Raw genomic sequence first — 13,855 nt, forward strand, 5'->3', positions numbered from 1 at the left:
TCCCGACTTTTTTTTTGCAAGAATATCCTGGTTTTTCACGTATTTTCAAGGAAGCCAATTTGACTTTAATTCTTCAAATAAACGATCAAAATTATCTTCCCAATTCAGAAATTACCTTAGAGGAGAAATAAAGATATTATTTATTTCTCCTCGATGGAAATTACATTACGATAATTGCGACTACAAATAAGAATATTTATTTCACTTTTGTCATTCCTTTTTATTCACCGCAATTTCAAGTTGTGCTTCTTTTTTCAGGATTAGTGACTTTTCTGGGATTTAAAGGCGCGTATACACTAGCGCGCGGATCATGCAATGAAAGCATTCGCAATTGGCTGTTCAGTAATTTGTACGGTGTTGCGAACGATTTTTGAGCTGTTTTCACTGGACCCACCTGCAATCGGTTTTTTCAACGAACACAAAGAAAAGAAAGGAACACAAAGGGAGTTTGCGTACCCACGAGCGGATTAGAACCGCTGCAGGGGGGTCGTGCGTTGCAAGATCGGCGCGCTAGTGTATACGCGCCTTAACACGACTTTTCTAACTTTTGGCCTCATTTTTAGCGATTATTTACAATGTCCCGTATTTTGCCGTTTTTCAAGGTCAATTTATGCTATTTCGAAGGTTAATTTCACGTATTTTGTTCGGGCAAATATGGTCAGCTGAATCTGACGTCATGTGGAGTAAAAATGACCTAAGTTTAATCATCACATCTCTTATGACTAGGGTGACCATACGTCCCGTATTTCCCGGGACAGTCCCGCTATTTTCTGTATTTTTGGTCGTCCCGACTTTTTCGCAAAAGTGTCCCGGTTTTTCCCGTATTTTGCACGACGCTTACTTGAATTTTTATTCTTTATTGAAGTCAAAGATTGAAATTATTTTTCAACTAATAAACTATATTATGATAATTACAACTATAAATGAGAATATTTATCTCCCACATTTGTCTTGGTGAACGTTTTTTTCGTGAAATTCATTTTAATCCACACAACTTGCAGTAACGTTTCATTTCCCGCCATTGTGATTTTACCGTAATTTTAACAATATTTGGCAACTTTGCTCGGTTTTGGCGTCATTTTTGGCGATAATTGGCGATGTCCCGTATTTTCCCGTAATTGGAATCTCAATGTCCCGTATTTCTCTCGAGGAAATATGGTCAGCCTACTTATGACGTAATGATACTTTTTTTCCTTCAAGTAAATGACAAGAAAGAAAGAAAATATAAAATGAAAAAAAAAAAATGTTGAAAAACACACCAGTATATATGGTCAGAATACTCAGTAATCACTGTTTGTTTATTTGTTTTACAAATAAAAAGAAAATTTAAAAAAAGTGAAAAAAAGTCACGTGATCTAGAAAAAAAAGAGCCTGAAATGAATCAAGTGAAGTGCAGTGAAAGAACGAAGTTTGGTTGGTTTCCTGGTAAACGAGAAATCGAGATGAACTGTGTGTGGTGAAAGCTTAAGTAATAATTAACGAATATTTTAATTATAGCTCTTTCGATAATGTCAGTTTATGCGAATTGACTCTCTATAACAATGGAAGACGAGTTTTACGTATTCGACGAGAGAAACGCTTGGCACACTATTTATCAGGTGTGTACATACACTATGTTTATTATTATCATTTTAGCATTTACAATTGAAGATCCTCATGTGTCATCATCACTCATTTTTACACAATTATTTATAGAAGAAAGCCTTACTTATATCTAGCTTTATTTGACGTGTTGCTGTGGTTTTTACGTGTTTATTCATCCCTTAAATGATTTTGGCCATCACTGAACAAAGATAATTTCCCTATTAGATCCATCAATCTCAATGAAGGCATAGTGTGTATTAAAAGTATATGTTCAAATGCAGTTTAATTTTCAAATAATGGATGCTAGTAGCTGCTGCATGTTGTAGGATTGCATATATAGGTCTATACGGGATATATCAAAACTCATGGTGCATATATTAGAGGGTGATAAAACACAATTAGACAAGCATAAATCACCATAGAACCCATGCCTGAAAACTCAAGTGGTTAAGTGCTGGAGGCATGGGCAAAGATATGTGGGGTACAGATGCAGTATAATCCAGATGTGGACATGATAATCTTGCCCCTCCCAGCTTTCACATCATCGCCACACCTCCCCCAGCCATTCAAGTCTGTCTACAAATATGGCTGGAGGGTGGTACGTGCTGTCATGAAATAATGAGCAACATGTTGCACAATGTCATCAATTTGATGAGGAGGGCGCATGTGAAAATGATGTAATCGAAAACAATATCAATAAATGGTAATGCTGATACCATGTGGTGACTAAAATTTCAGAGCAATTTAGACATTTTGTATTTCAGTTGTGAAAGTTTGTTTGTTTTAGGATGTGCAGTAAATTAGTACTTCCAAGTTCTTGAAAAAACGATATCAAAACAGTATTCGAATTTGAAGAAAACCATTGGAATTTATAATCATGTTAATTAAGGTAAGTTTAGTAATCTTTGTTTTTATTTCAATTGGAAATGCTTCATTTTTACAGTTAGTCTCAATGGGTGGATGGGTCACTTGTAAACAAAGCTTTAGGGATAGATGTAAACAGTTCACAAGAACCTCCTCTACATCAGTTTATTTGAATTTTTTATTTCACTTTGTACATTATGCTATTTAACTCTAAATAAAAACCCAATTTGAATATCTGACAATTAATAGTAACAAATACAAGATTTAAGATTTGAAAATTGTGATTCTAGCTGATCAATGGTGATTAATTGTGCATTTATGAATAAAATAAGGCATATATAGTGTATGTTGAGAGATATTTATGTAAGAGATATGTAAGAGATATTTTTTTAGCAAAGTAGATTCTATGCTCATTCCAGTAAATGTGAGAAATTATGTGATTATTTTACTTTTTAGGTTACATTATTGATAAGTATAGCAAGAAGTCACAAAAGACAGAAAGGACTGCCAGAAAAAAATGTAGCAGATGCTGTACAGGCTGTTATTAAAGAAAAAAATGCTTATAAGAACTGTGCAAAAACTTTTCTTTTAAAACTGACAAAACTCTTCAAGAAAGTTAGAAGGTTAAAAGTGAAAAAGATCTTGATGAAATAATTTCATTTCATTGAAGAATAATTTTTGCAGCAAGTATGCCATTAGTCAGGGCTGGTTCTGAGCATTTTTCAAGTGTAAGTGAATAATATTTTGGTGATAAAAAATCGCCCCTCCCCTTCAGTTGGCACTTTAAAAAATCAGCCTTTTTCAGTTGGTGCTTTCTACTGTCGCGTAGTTTGCAGGATTCAAGATTCGACCCTGCTGTTAGTCAAGTAGAATAGAGAAGAAGAACAGAGTTGAGAAGAGAACAGAATGTGAGAAGTTGAACAGAGCACGTTCTGTTTGACATGAATTTAGAAAATGAGCTCTATAAGTATAAACTCTAAGCATTGAAGAAATGTGTGAGTAAATAAAAAATAGTATAGCAATGAAAAATAAAGTCTGTTTTTATGAGTGTTTATGTGCTTGTTCACAAGTGTCCCAGGCATGTTCACAACTGCCCATTCATGGGGCACATGCAAACAATTTCAACCATTCTTCAAATTCCGTTAAAAATCAAGAAATTAATTTTTAACCAATCTAAAAAAATTCCTGAAGGTGTAGAAAATTAGAAATATTTTTATGAACCCTTTTTTGATCATTTTGTTTACAAAAGCATGGAGAAACAGCCCTAGATGTGAAACATGTTCACGTGTGTGTGTGTGTGTGTGTGTGCCCCCTTCTCCCCTATACATTCCATCAGGCACAGATCCAGAGGGGGCAATCGCCCCTCAAAAGTGCAGAATGATGTCGAGAAATTTGTCTGTCCTGTAAAATGCAGGATGATCCAACGAACCCCTCCTTATGCAATATCCCGGCTCTCTAACACATCATCCTGGATTCACCCAGCCTTTGCTCCATTTGCCCCAACTGAAGATGTCTGCTTTCGTTCTATTCAAAGCTGGGAAATATCTGCTTCCTCTCCATTCGTAGATGAAAATTTCTGCCCCGTCTTCCTCCATTCCATTCGTAGCTAAAGATGTCTGCCCTCCCTCCATTCGTAGCTAAAGATGTCTGCCCTCCCTCCATTCGTAGCTAAAGATGTCTGCCCTCCCTCCATTCACAGCTGAAAATTACTTTCTCCTTCAGCCTTATTTGCAGATGAAGATGTCTGCCTCCACTTCATTCACAGCTGAAGATGCTTGCCTCTGCTTCATTCACAGCTGATGCCTGTCTCTTTCTGCTTCATTCACAGCTGATGCCTGTCTCTTTCTGCTTCATTCGCAGCTGATGCATGCCTCTTTCTGCTTCATTCGCAGCTGATGCCTGTCTCTTTCAGCTTCATTTGCCAACTGAAGATGTCTGCCTTCGCTCAGGCGTGGATATACAGGGAAAACCAATGGGAATGATCGTTCCTCTCACAAGTTGAATAATTGGAAAAATTTGTGTGGTCCTGTGAAGTACAAGACAATCCAACAAACCTGCACAACATATTGCCTCTCTCGATACATCGCTCCAGATTTGCGCCCGTGTTCCATACTCACACTCCTTGCATGTGACTCGCAAAGAATCCTCTTTCGCACTTTCGCAGAGTTGTTAGTGCAATCGCAGGAAGGTCCTTGTTTATGGCACACGTCGTGTTGGAAAACATTCTTGGTACAATCTCTTGGCTTCTTTTGCATTGACATTTGCAGCCCCATACATGCAATGCACGTCAGCTTTCCCCTGCTTTGTGTACGTACCCAACTCATCTGTGACCCACAGCAAAAATGACAACTGCTGGGAAGCACCTTATACCGCTTTACTGCTTGAGTTCCATGTATGGGTTGTATGGTAATTTGTGCTTGCTTAGTCATGCTCTATCACTCCTTAACAGAGATGCCGCTGTACTCTAACTTATCTGGGTCCCTTTTTAGTGATAGTGGGTCCCTTTTGAAAAAAATTATCTTGAAAAAAGGTATGGTTCTCTCTCCTCTCTTTCCCATAATTCACTGGTATTTCTATGAATTTTTTCTAGCATATCCCAGGTCTTTCATCACCTGCTTATATCTGTTCTTTGAGACAGCGGCGGGCTATGCTCTGTGTAGGAGAAGGAGGTATCTTTGTGTGTGAATCAAATAAATAATTTATTTCTAATAACATGTTGTATCCAAAGGTTTATTTATTTTCATTGTCTGCTAGCAGGAAAAGCAAAGAAGGCCATTAACACTGAGAATTGAACATGTGGAATTTATCACATGTAATAAATATATCGCAAATATACGGTCGATCCCGATTATAACGTTTCCATTTAGAACATTTTTCAACTTAGTCTGACTTATTTTCGTCGTCCCAACTCTATAAATCTCATTAAAATTTCCTGCTTACAACGTTTTTTATGACAGTTTTTGAAAAACATTATAAGCCGGATCTACTGTAATTAAAAGTTAAAGGCACACATTTATATATTTACTAATGAATCAATCTCTAAATTACCTTTTTATTGATTTTTTATTTCTTTAAAAAAATCTTAGCTCTTTCAATAATATCTTCTGATTTAAGTTTAAAGCAAATGAGATTCTCTCTCTCAGTACATTCTCTCACAGACACTTCTGATTCCCTATTCATATAAATCATTGCGAAGCGATTTCGTAGTAAAATGATTTTATTTTCCTTCCCTGATGATCCACTACTCTGATCTGTTACCATTTAACTGTCACATATTTTCACACCTGAATATGGGAGCCATGTTAGATTTGTATTGGTGAAACTTAAGTGTGTGTGTTAGCATGTTTTGTGTTCAGTAAGTGGTGCCATCTATTCTAGGGCTGCAACTAGCTGCTTTCTCAAACAGGGCAAGCACACATTTTGGCACCAAGTGCAATATATAAGAAGCAGTTATAAGGGTGAATTTGGTGATCTCTCTAATCCAGAGCCCAGGGGGCACTAGACCCACCTGATTCCCCCACCCTAGTTCTGGCCCTGCATCTATTCCCCAAATTGGTAATGCATGGACTTTAAATTTTATGTATACATATTTGTGTTGTAGGTCTGTGTGATTTCTGTGGCAACCACGACGTTTTTCAAAGGAATAGCCAACTCAAAATTGGAAAACCTTAGAAAATTTTATTTTTGGCCAATTACCACTGCACAATCAAGGTAGAGTTCTCACAGATTCGTGGTTTTTTTTTCCTGAACGATCTCGGAAAATGTTTTACACTTTGAACAGGTGTTCCAAATTCTTTGCGATTTTTCAAAAAAGTGTGCATTCGCAATCTTGTAGGAACAAGGTGAATTTACGCCGTAAAGATGCTGTCTTTTAATGCCGGCAGATAGCCGTGAAAATACTGTAATTTCCAGTATGTAAACCAGAGGGGAGAAAATCTGCGTTGAAATAGAAACTCTGAAATTTGAAAATTCTGTACACAGCCCCTCATTAAGGGAAGCAACTTAATATCTTCAACAACCCACATGTATATCAATACAGTACAGTATACAAAGTAGTAAAACCACTTTCTCAAGGTCGCGTAATCATGATGGACTGAAAAGAATAAAAAAAGGAAAGGTAACAAAAATTTGGGAAGGTTTTTCTCTCTACTTTTTCCTTCTTGGAACTAGGAAAGAATGTGTCCTGGAGGATGCATGAACCAAATTTTTGTGTCCTTTAAGAAATTCTGGGTATGGCGTCAATAGCATCTCTGCCGTAATGCATGTGCTATGGGTTTTGAAACACTCAGCATACATGTTTGTTTCAAAAAATTAGAACACCTTAGAAATTTACAGTATCAGTTCATGAAATGCTCAAGATGGAAAGCCCAAATCAACAGTGCGGTTGTAGTTTTAATTTTCATCTTCCAATAGATTATTCTAGAGCATATCAGTGGCAAAAAAATTTGCATAAAGTATATTTAATGAAAAGTGTGTTGATATTGTATAGATACATTGTACTGTGACCATCTTTGGCCTTGACCATGGTTTTTGTGCATCAAAACATTGAATTAATTAATATAATAACTAAATTGCTGCAGCATCAATACATCTTGTACGAGATCAAAATATTGATGGGAAATTAAATTTCCATTTTCATACAAGTCTTCAACTTATGGAATCAAAAGGTAGAGAGCCTAATGTACACCTGCAATCAGAGAAGTCATCTGATTCATTGGTGTCTATTTTTTGGTTCCAGCAGCTGAAGACATTGTTTCAAGACGGAAAATGCAGATTGTATCAATAATTCTGCAAACATCGTCCATCAAACATCATTGATACTTTGATGGTTCCATGTCTGATGATTGTACCTGGTGCTGATCCTACCAAGAGATTGTGGAGTCATGCTAAGAAAAAACTAATCAGTTGCAAACCAGCTGCCATCGGCTCTAAAATAGACAATGGACTCATGGCTACTTTACCGTACACCAACTCCGGTCATTTATTGTCATACGGCAATTTCCAACCAGTGGAGTTCGGTGGGAAATGAAGGCTCCATCCATCGGTAGTCACCCCAAGCTCAGTAGGTAAAGAACTTCTGATGTCCTATGCCCAGATTCAAACCAGTGGATCTTAATGGTAACCTTCATAGTGGAAGACGAGCATCTTACAACTGCGCCACGTGGGCGCCCGGGATTCATGGCTGAGTTCCAATTCAGATCTGTGACTAAGACTTATTAATTCAATGTCTAGATGCATAAAATCCATGGTCAACACCAAAGATGACCACAATACAATGTATTTGAGAGTAGGAAAGATCGGGGCTGATTGGGGTAAAGGGTACGTTGGCAATCAGCTTCTGGTTTCTGTCAGAAACCTCTGATCTGTGCTAGAGTCAACTCATGTGACGTTCACTACCAGCCCGACCCTAGACAATTGCTTTTAGTGCAATCCCAGCTGTAATGGTGAAACTGTACCAGAATTTTGGTTTTTCAGTTTGGTGAGTAAATTTTTCTCATTTCAATCTTTTTTTTTTCTGCGGTGAACATATGGGAAGATTTTGTTATTATCGTTAGCATAGCTGAAACGTGTAACCAGACATCTGATTTTTGTGTATTAGGTTCTACAATTTGATATGCCTGGTCACCTCTTTTGCTACATTTATTTGAGAATCCTGTTTGGGGTTGGTTGGCTGGCTAACTTATGGCGGGAAACAGGTTTCACATGTGCCAACCAACTCCAAGTGCTGAAGACTTTGCTCCATATGAAATAAGAACAGCAAGTGTAGACTCTGGAGAGGTCCATGAGCAGAATGTCATTTCCCAAGCTACCCCAAAAGTGGAATCAAATCAGAAAAAATCTGTGTGATTTTTGCGATCAAATCACACCAATGATTTTGTGATGATCAAATTCAATGTGACCCTCAAAGCAAGAATGTTTCCGTCATTTTTCTAGAAAAATTACTACCATTTCTGAAGGCACAGAAGAATCAAACAGGGGTCAAAAGAAAAGAAAATCTGAAATCATGACACAGTCCAATAAGAAAGATGCTAAGGGAGGAAAAAGAAGTGAAGGAAAAAAATTGAAAAACTCTTGAAAGGTAGTAAACCAAAGATCACGAAGCGACAGCCAAACAAAAGAGCAAAGCAAAAAATCAACTTGAGTACAAGAGAGGAAGAAGCTGATGACAGTCTCGATGGGGAGAGGATCTTTGGGCTAGATGATGAGGACAGCCAAGATTTCCGTTTCAAACAAACATGACATCAACATCAGCGGTTGGTGAGAGTTCAGCTGACAAAATTCCTCCCGAGTTGGACGAAACTCATGATCCTGACCCACCTACATTAAATTTTCATGGGGGAAAATTCTAAGCAAGTCAACCCAGCAGAGCTATCCCCAGGTGACTACGTTGTCTTATACTATGGAAAGAGATATCGTGGAAGAGTCACTGTGTTGTATGAAAAGGATATCCTCATTACCATGATGGAGAAAAGTTTTGGCATTGGTTTATTATCTTTTCATTACAAAAGTGGTGTGCCAACCTACCCCACCAGTAGGGCTGGAGAAAAGGGGGAAGTACTAGGCTGGGCCCAAAAAGAAAGATGAGGTTTTCTATAAATTATCAAATGTAATCGTACAGGGTTGGGAAAAATCTGGATTTTTTTAGAAAAAACCTAACCCACTGAGTTTTTCAGGGTTTTTGGGTTTTTTCATTGTTTTTTGGGATTTTTTCCGGGTTTTTTTGGGTTTTTGATACTGGGGCACGAGGAAAGCAAGTTGTATAGGGGGTCATTCACAAAAAAAGTGTACATTTCACATTTTCAAAATGAAAAATTCAAATTTGAATTTTCAAAATAAAATTGATCTCAAATTATAGCCAATTACTTGAAGTTTAATATTTCATAAATATTTTTCACTTTTATAATATTTTTTTTGGGTTTTATGACTGAAAGTCATGGATTTTGTCTACTCTGATACGAAAACAAATATCTCTGTAAAAAAAAATAACTATTATTTCTGCTGTTTTTATCTCGTAAAATAATGAAATCAGCTTATTTCTCACACATATGCTGAAAAAAAAAGTTAAATTTTTATTTTTTTATTTTTTTCCAGTCATGTTGATGGTTTTTCATGATTTTTCAAAATAGTGCATTGAAAAGTCTATTTTTTACCTATATTTAGCTACTCTAAATCAAAACTTTTTATTTATTTCTTGAGTTAAATTTATAATTAATTAAAATCTTAAAAGTTTTTGCCTGTGAACTGCATAAATGCTTCCTGTAACAGAGTGGGTACCATTGTAACAGAGTAGGCAGAAATTTTTAACAGAAAAAGATAGCTCAAATATATTCTAAATAGACTATGCAAATACACTTTTGCTTTCTCCAAAATAGTATACAAAATGTGATGGGTGACCCAGAAACTCCCCTATAACTTTTGAAAAACGTCCACTTCATGAGGAAATTCAAAAAACACGTGTCCCCCATAGCTTGAATTTTGGTCTGGTAAAATTTTTTAATTCTGGTCAAAGTGGATAGTGGACTTGCTCAGCTGTAAATTATATCATCAGGGTAATTCTTTTCTTGCATTTTAAAATTTTTTATTGAAATTGAATAGAAATTTGATAATATAAATCTCGTGTATGCCTCTCACATTATTCATCCAGAGTGGACCGGGGGGGGGGGGGGGGGAGAGATTAGAGTTTGGAAACAAAAATAATATAGGGAAATAATGGTTCTGTCCATAAAATGCAAGAATGTATTGTCAAATAACCTTTACACACATAATAAAATGCCCCTTATGACACATCTCCCTGGATCTGTGCCTGGCAGTGATTTTGACGATCTGTACTACTTTTTTTTAACTTTCATATTTCACTGAAAAAATAACATGATGGAGGAAGTTGTAAAGGGTTTAAATTGAGAAGATGACTTATTAAATTTAACTTAAAACTTTTTAACTTTACTTTTTAAATCAGTGTTTCCGTTCTGTTGTGTTGCTGGAGTTATTGAAGGCATAACCAGAGTGGACAAATTAACCTAAATTATTATTTTTTCATTAAAAATTTAGATGATTGATGGAAACTTTTATTATATGTTAAAACATATCTCCATGTACTATCACTTGATGTTGATATAGATGAAAAAAATCTTAATTATTTATGATAATGGCGTAACAGAGTGGACATCTGACAGAGAAAAATGTGGTACTAAAGACATAATGTGAATATTAAGTCAAACCCAAAAAAGGTGATCAAGCCTTAAAAGTGAACCTTTCAATGAGCTCAAAAGTGTTATTAGGCTTAATCTGGTATAAAAATATATTTCCCAAATGACCGTAACAGAATGGACATTTTAAAATGGGAAAAATTTTGGGACAAACAAAAAAATAGTTTTTCATAAGAAAAATATTTTTCTTTCAAAATTTTGTCAGTTTTATTCATCTATGGCACATATATAAAATGATTTCAAGTTTTTGAAAAAAATTCTAGATTTGCATCAAGTCTCTTTGTTTAACACTTCTTCAAATTAGGATAGTCAGATTTTGAGGTTTTGTTGCACAATGATTAAAAAAAAAAATTAGATGCCATCTGAAACAAATTAAGAAATGCCATATGACAGAGAATTAAATGAAGAACTAGAAAAAAATTAAAATTACTACAAGAGCGCTCTGTGGCGACTCATTACAGAAAATTCGGGGGGGGGGGCAAAATTATTTTGCATCTTATGATAAATGGATTTATAACAAGTTTTTTCAAGGGTTTTTCATAAACCTTATAATCTAAATAGCATTGAATACATAGATTTATTAATGTATTTTCTCTTTAGATAGAGTATGATAATGCAATAACATCATTAGACAGCATACTGTTTGCGAGTAACTGCAGTTTTAAGGTGTAGCTTTTGATGGATTTTTTTGGGTTGGGTCAAATCAGACCAACCCTGGTAGTCAATAAAGTTCCTTTGCCTAAGTTCTTGTGTTCATCTAATGGGGAGAATGAATACTTAGTGGACACGAAATGTCATTAACTTTGCTACTTGTGATACCAACGTAGTTAGTTTTGAAATGCTATAGATAGGCAACCTAGTAGAGGTAAGTATTTGCTACCTTGCTCTTCTTAGTTATCTCATTCAATGGCATTTGTTCATAACCTACTATGTCCAGCTAAAATTTTTTGTTTAAGTTTGAAATATTATTTGTGATCTTACATTAGAAGGTTTATTGTAATAAAAATTAAAAAAAAAGAGAGCAAACAATTTAGTTTCAAGAGGCAAATATCAAGATAAATTTAAAGACCAAATTTACAATGACTAAGACTCCTTTAATAGCCTATTTGATGGTTAATTTGTTATTCTTTGTTTGAAAATATTCTTTGGAGTAAAACATATTGAAAAATAGGTAGTTTTGACATTGGTTTATTTTCTCTCTCTCATTGCAAAAGAGGTGTGCCAACCTACCCTGCTAGTGGGGCTGGTTTGCGAAACTTGACTAGATGACTTTCAAACACTCTCAATGTCTGAGTGTTAGGTATTCAGGAATGAAAAAATACTATAATGTAGCCGGATAGATATAGTTTCTGTAGACATTATCAAAATTGTCATAACTAATCCACATTTGCGAACTAGCCCTAGTCTCCCCTACTGTCTTAATGCTTGTTGGAAAATCTCAGTTGAACAGAGCTAATGTCACATTTTGTTTCAAGGTAGATAAAACAGCCAGATAAAAGTATGAAATGAAGTAATATGGTATGATTGTGTAAATGGTGGTGATTGTTTTGAGTTGCTAGAACTTTTTTTGATAGTATGCAGTATTTTGTGATAGTAGGAAAGGACATGTAAATTCTCCACATATGGTGAAATTGAGAACCAGTCATATTGCTAAAAAATGTGTAAAAAGTGACAAATCCTGGCACCAAACAATGATTTGTTTTGCTAGACTCACAATGAATCTTAAGAGGAATACCAAAAACTATTGTGAATGAATTTTTACATAGGATCTAGGCTAACAGAGGTTCTGTGCACAGTATGCATCACACATGTGTATGGGGAGAGCAAGATTTTTGGTCACCTCTGCACAATAATTTCCCAAACCTACAAATCAAAGATTGTGTGCAATTTTGTCTCCACTAAAGATATCATACTTTTAATCATCTTTTCAACATCCTTAAAGTGACTGCTCTGTGAAAAAATTTTCATTCTAATTGATATGTTTTTTGTTTTGAGTTATAATTTCATAGAATTAAATATATTTCAAGCTAACTTGAATGCTTTTTTTTTCCTGATATAGGATATTCGTGCTAAATCAATAAAGTTTGAGTTTACCTGTAAAGATGCAAAAAAATCTGAAAATAGGAACCTAAATCGTTATAGAGATGTCAACCCATGTGAGTAGTTTTCAAATAAGTTTCAACTGCAAGAATTTTCTGAATATATACTTTCATGTGTGAGGTAGTCTAAATTTTATTCAAAATATTACTGCTTTAAATATATAGACCTAGTGTGATTATACTTATATATTATTTATCTTCCCTACTGGGGACCTTGACTTTCTATTCAAATTACCTTCCTTTTGTTGTTCCATGCAGCCTCTTGACCTCTTTCTTTTTCTCCTTGATTCTACTTATTGAACATCTTTACGAATATACCTGCTTCTATCATTAGGTTTCTCTGTTGGTTTAGGTCAAATATTTGTTCTAGTCCTCTTTTCCCCAAAGCAGAATGTTTTGCACTGTTCTGCAATGAGCTCTCAGCTGACTGAAAATGTTCTATAGTAAAAATTCCCATAATAGTGTTTTCTACACTGAAGAGTTCATTTCTTAAAATTCTTATCAAGATTGTTCTGCGACGTACATTACAGTTTTCAGTATGGAGGGCCTCCTTTAATTTTAACTTTCAACACAACATACAAATAGGAAATCTGATTCGAAAGCTTGCTATTTCTTTAAATATTTATGAATCATTTTTCAAAAATAAATGTCAACCAATAAAGTTCTTATTGATCTCTGATAAATAAAATTGAGTTAGGAGTTTGTTTTGTAATTGGTTATTTTTTTGGCTATACACAGGATGATTCAGAAAAGATGGGAAAAACTTTAAGAGAGGTGATAGTACACACCAATAAAAACAATTGTCATCAAAGAATGCATGGTCTAACATAAAACACAAACATGCTAGCACGTTTCACAGCAGCCATTCAGCAAACGCTTAAACAGCATTCCTGTTGAAATTTATTGAGAGAAAAAGAACACCATGTAACCTGGGGAAGAGGAAACTATGCAAATCTGTGTCACAGTGAATAAAAGGCACGGATGCCAGTCCTGTGAAGTTATTCCAGTATGCAACCGTTCTAACAGTTCTAATGTATAGGATAATGGCACACTTTAGTAATACTGAGTCCATGCCTTTTATTATAATTCAAGTTACAATTC

The 13,855-nt window shown here is 35.2% G+C and overlaps 1 protein-coding gene across 3 annotated transcripts in view; it reads left to right on the forward strand.

Moving 5' to 3' along the window:
• The first annotated feature begins 1,246 nt into the window (after positions 1 to 1,246).
• Positions 1,247 to 13,855, forward strand: part of LOC149073061 (tyrosine-protein phosphatase non-receptor type 2-like) — a 60,373-nt gene continuing 47,764 nt past the window's right edge. For all 3 annotated transcript variants that reach the window (XM_089247158.1, XM_089247159.1, XM_089247157.1), the window contains exons 1-2: positions 1,247 to 1,598; positions 12,715 to 12,811. In XM_089247158.1, coding sequence (XP_089103284.1) covers positions 1,542 to 1,598; positions 12,715 to 12,811 — 154 coding nt within the window. In that variant the 5' untranslated portion in view covers positions 1,247 to 1,541. The remainder of the gene's footprint in view (positions 1,599 to 12,714; positions 12,812 to 13,855) is intronic.

This window comes from Pholcus phalangioides, unplaced genomic scaffold, assembly GCF_987345545.1.
Source record: "Pholcus phalangioides strain wild (caught in Gottingen) unplaced genomic scaffold, Ppha-v1.0 ptg000017l_1, whole genome shotgun sequence".
NCBI lineage: Eukaryota > Metazoa > Arthropoda > Arachnida > Araneae > Pholcidae > Pholcus > Pholcus phalangioides.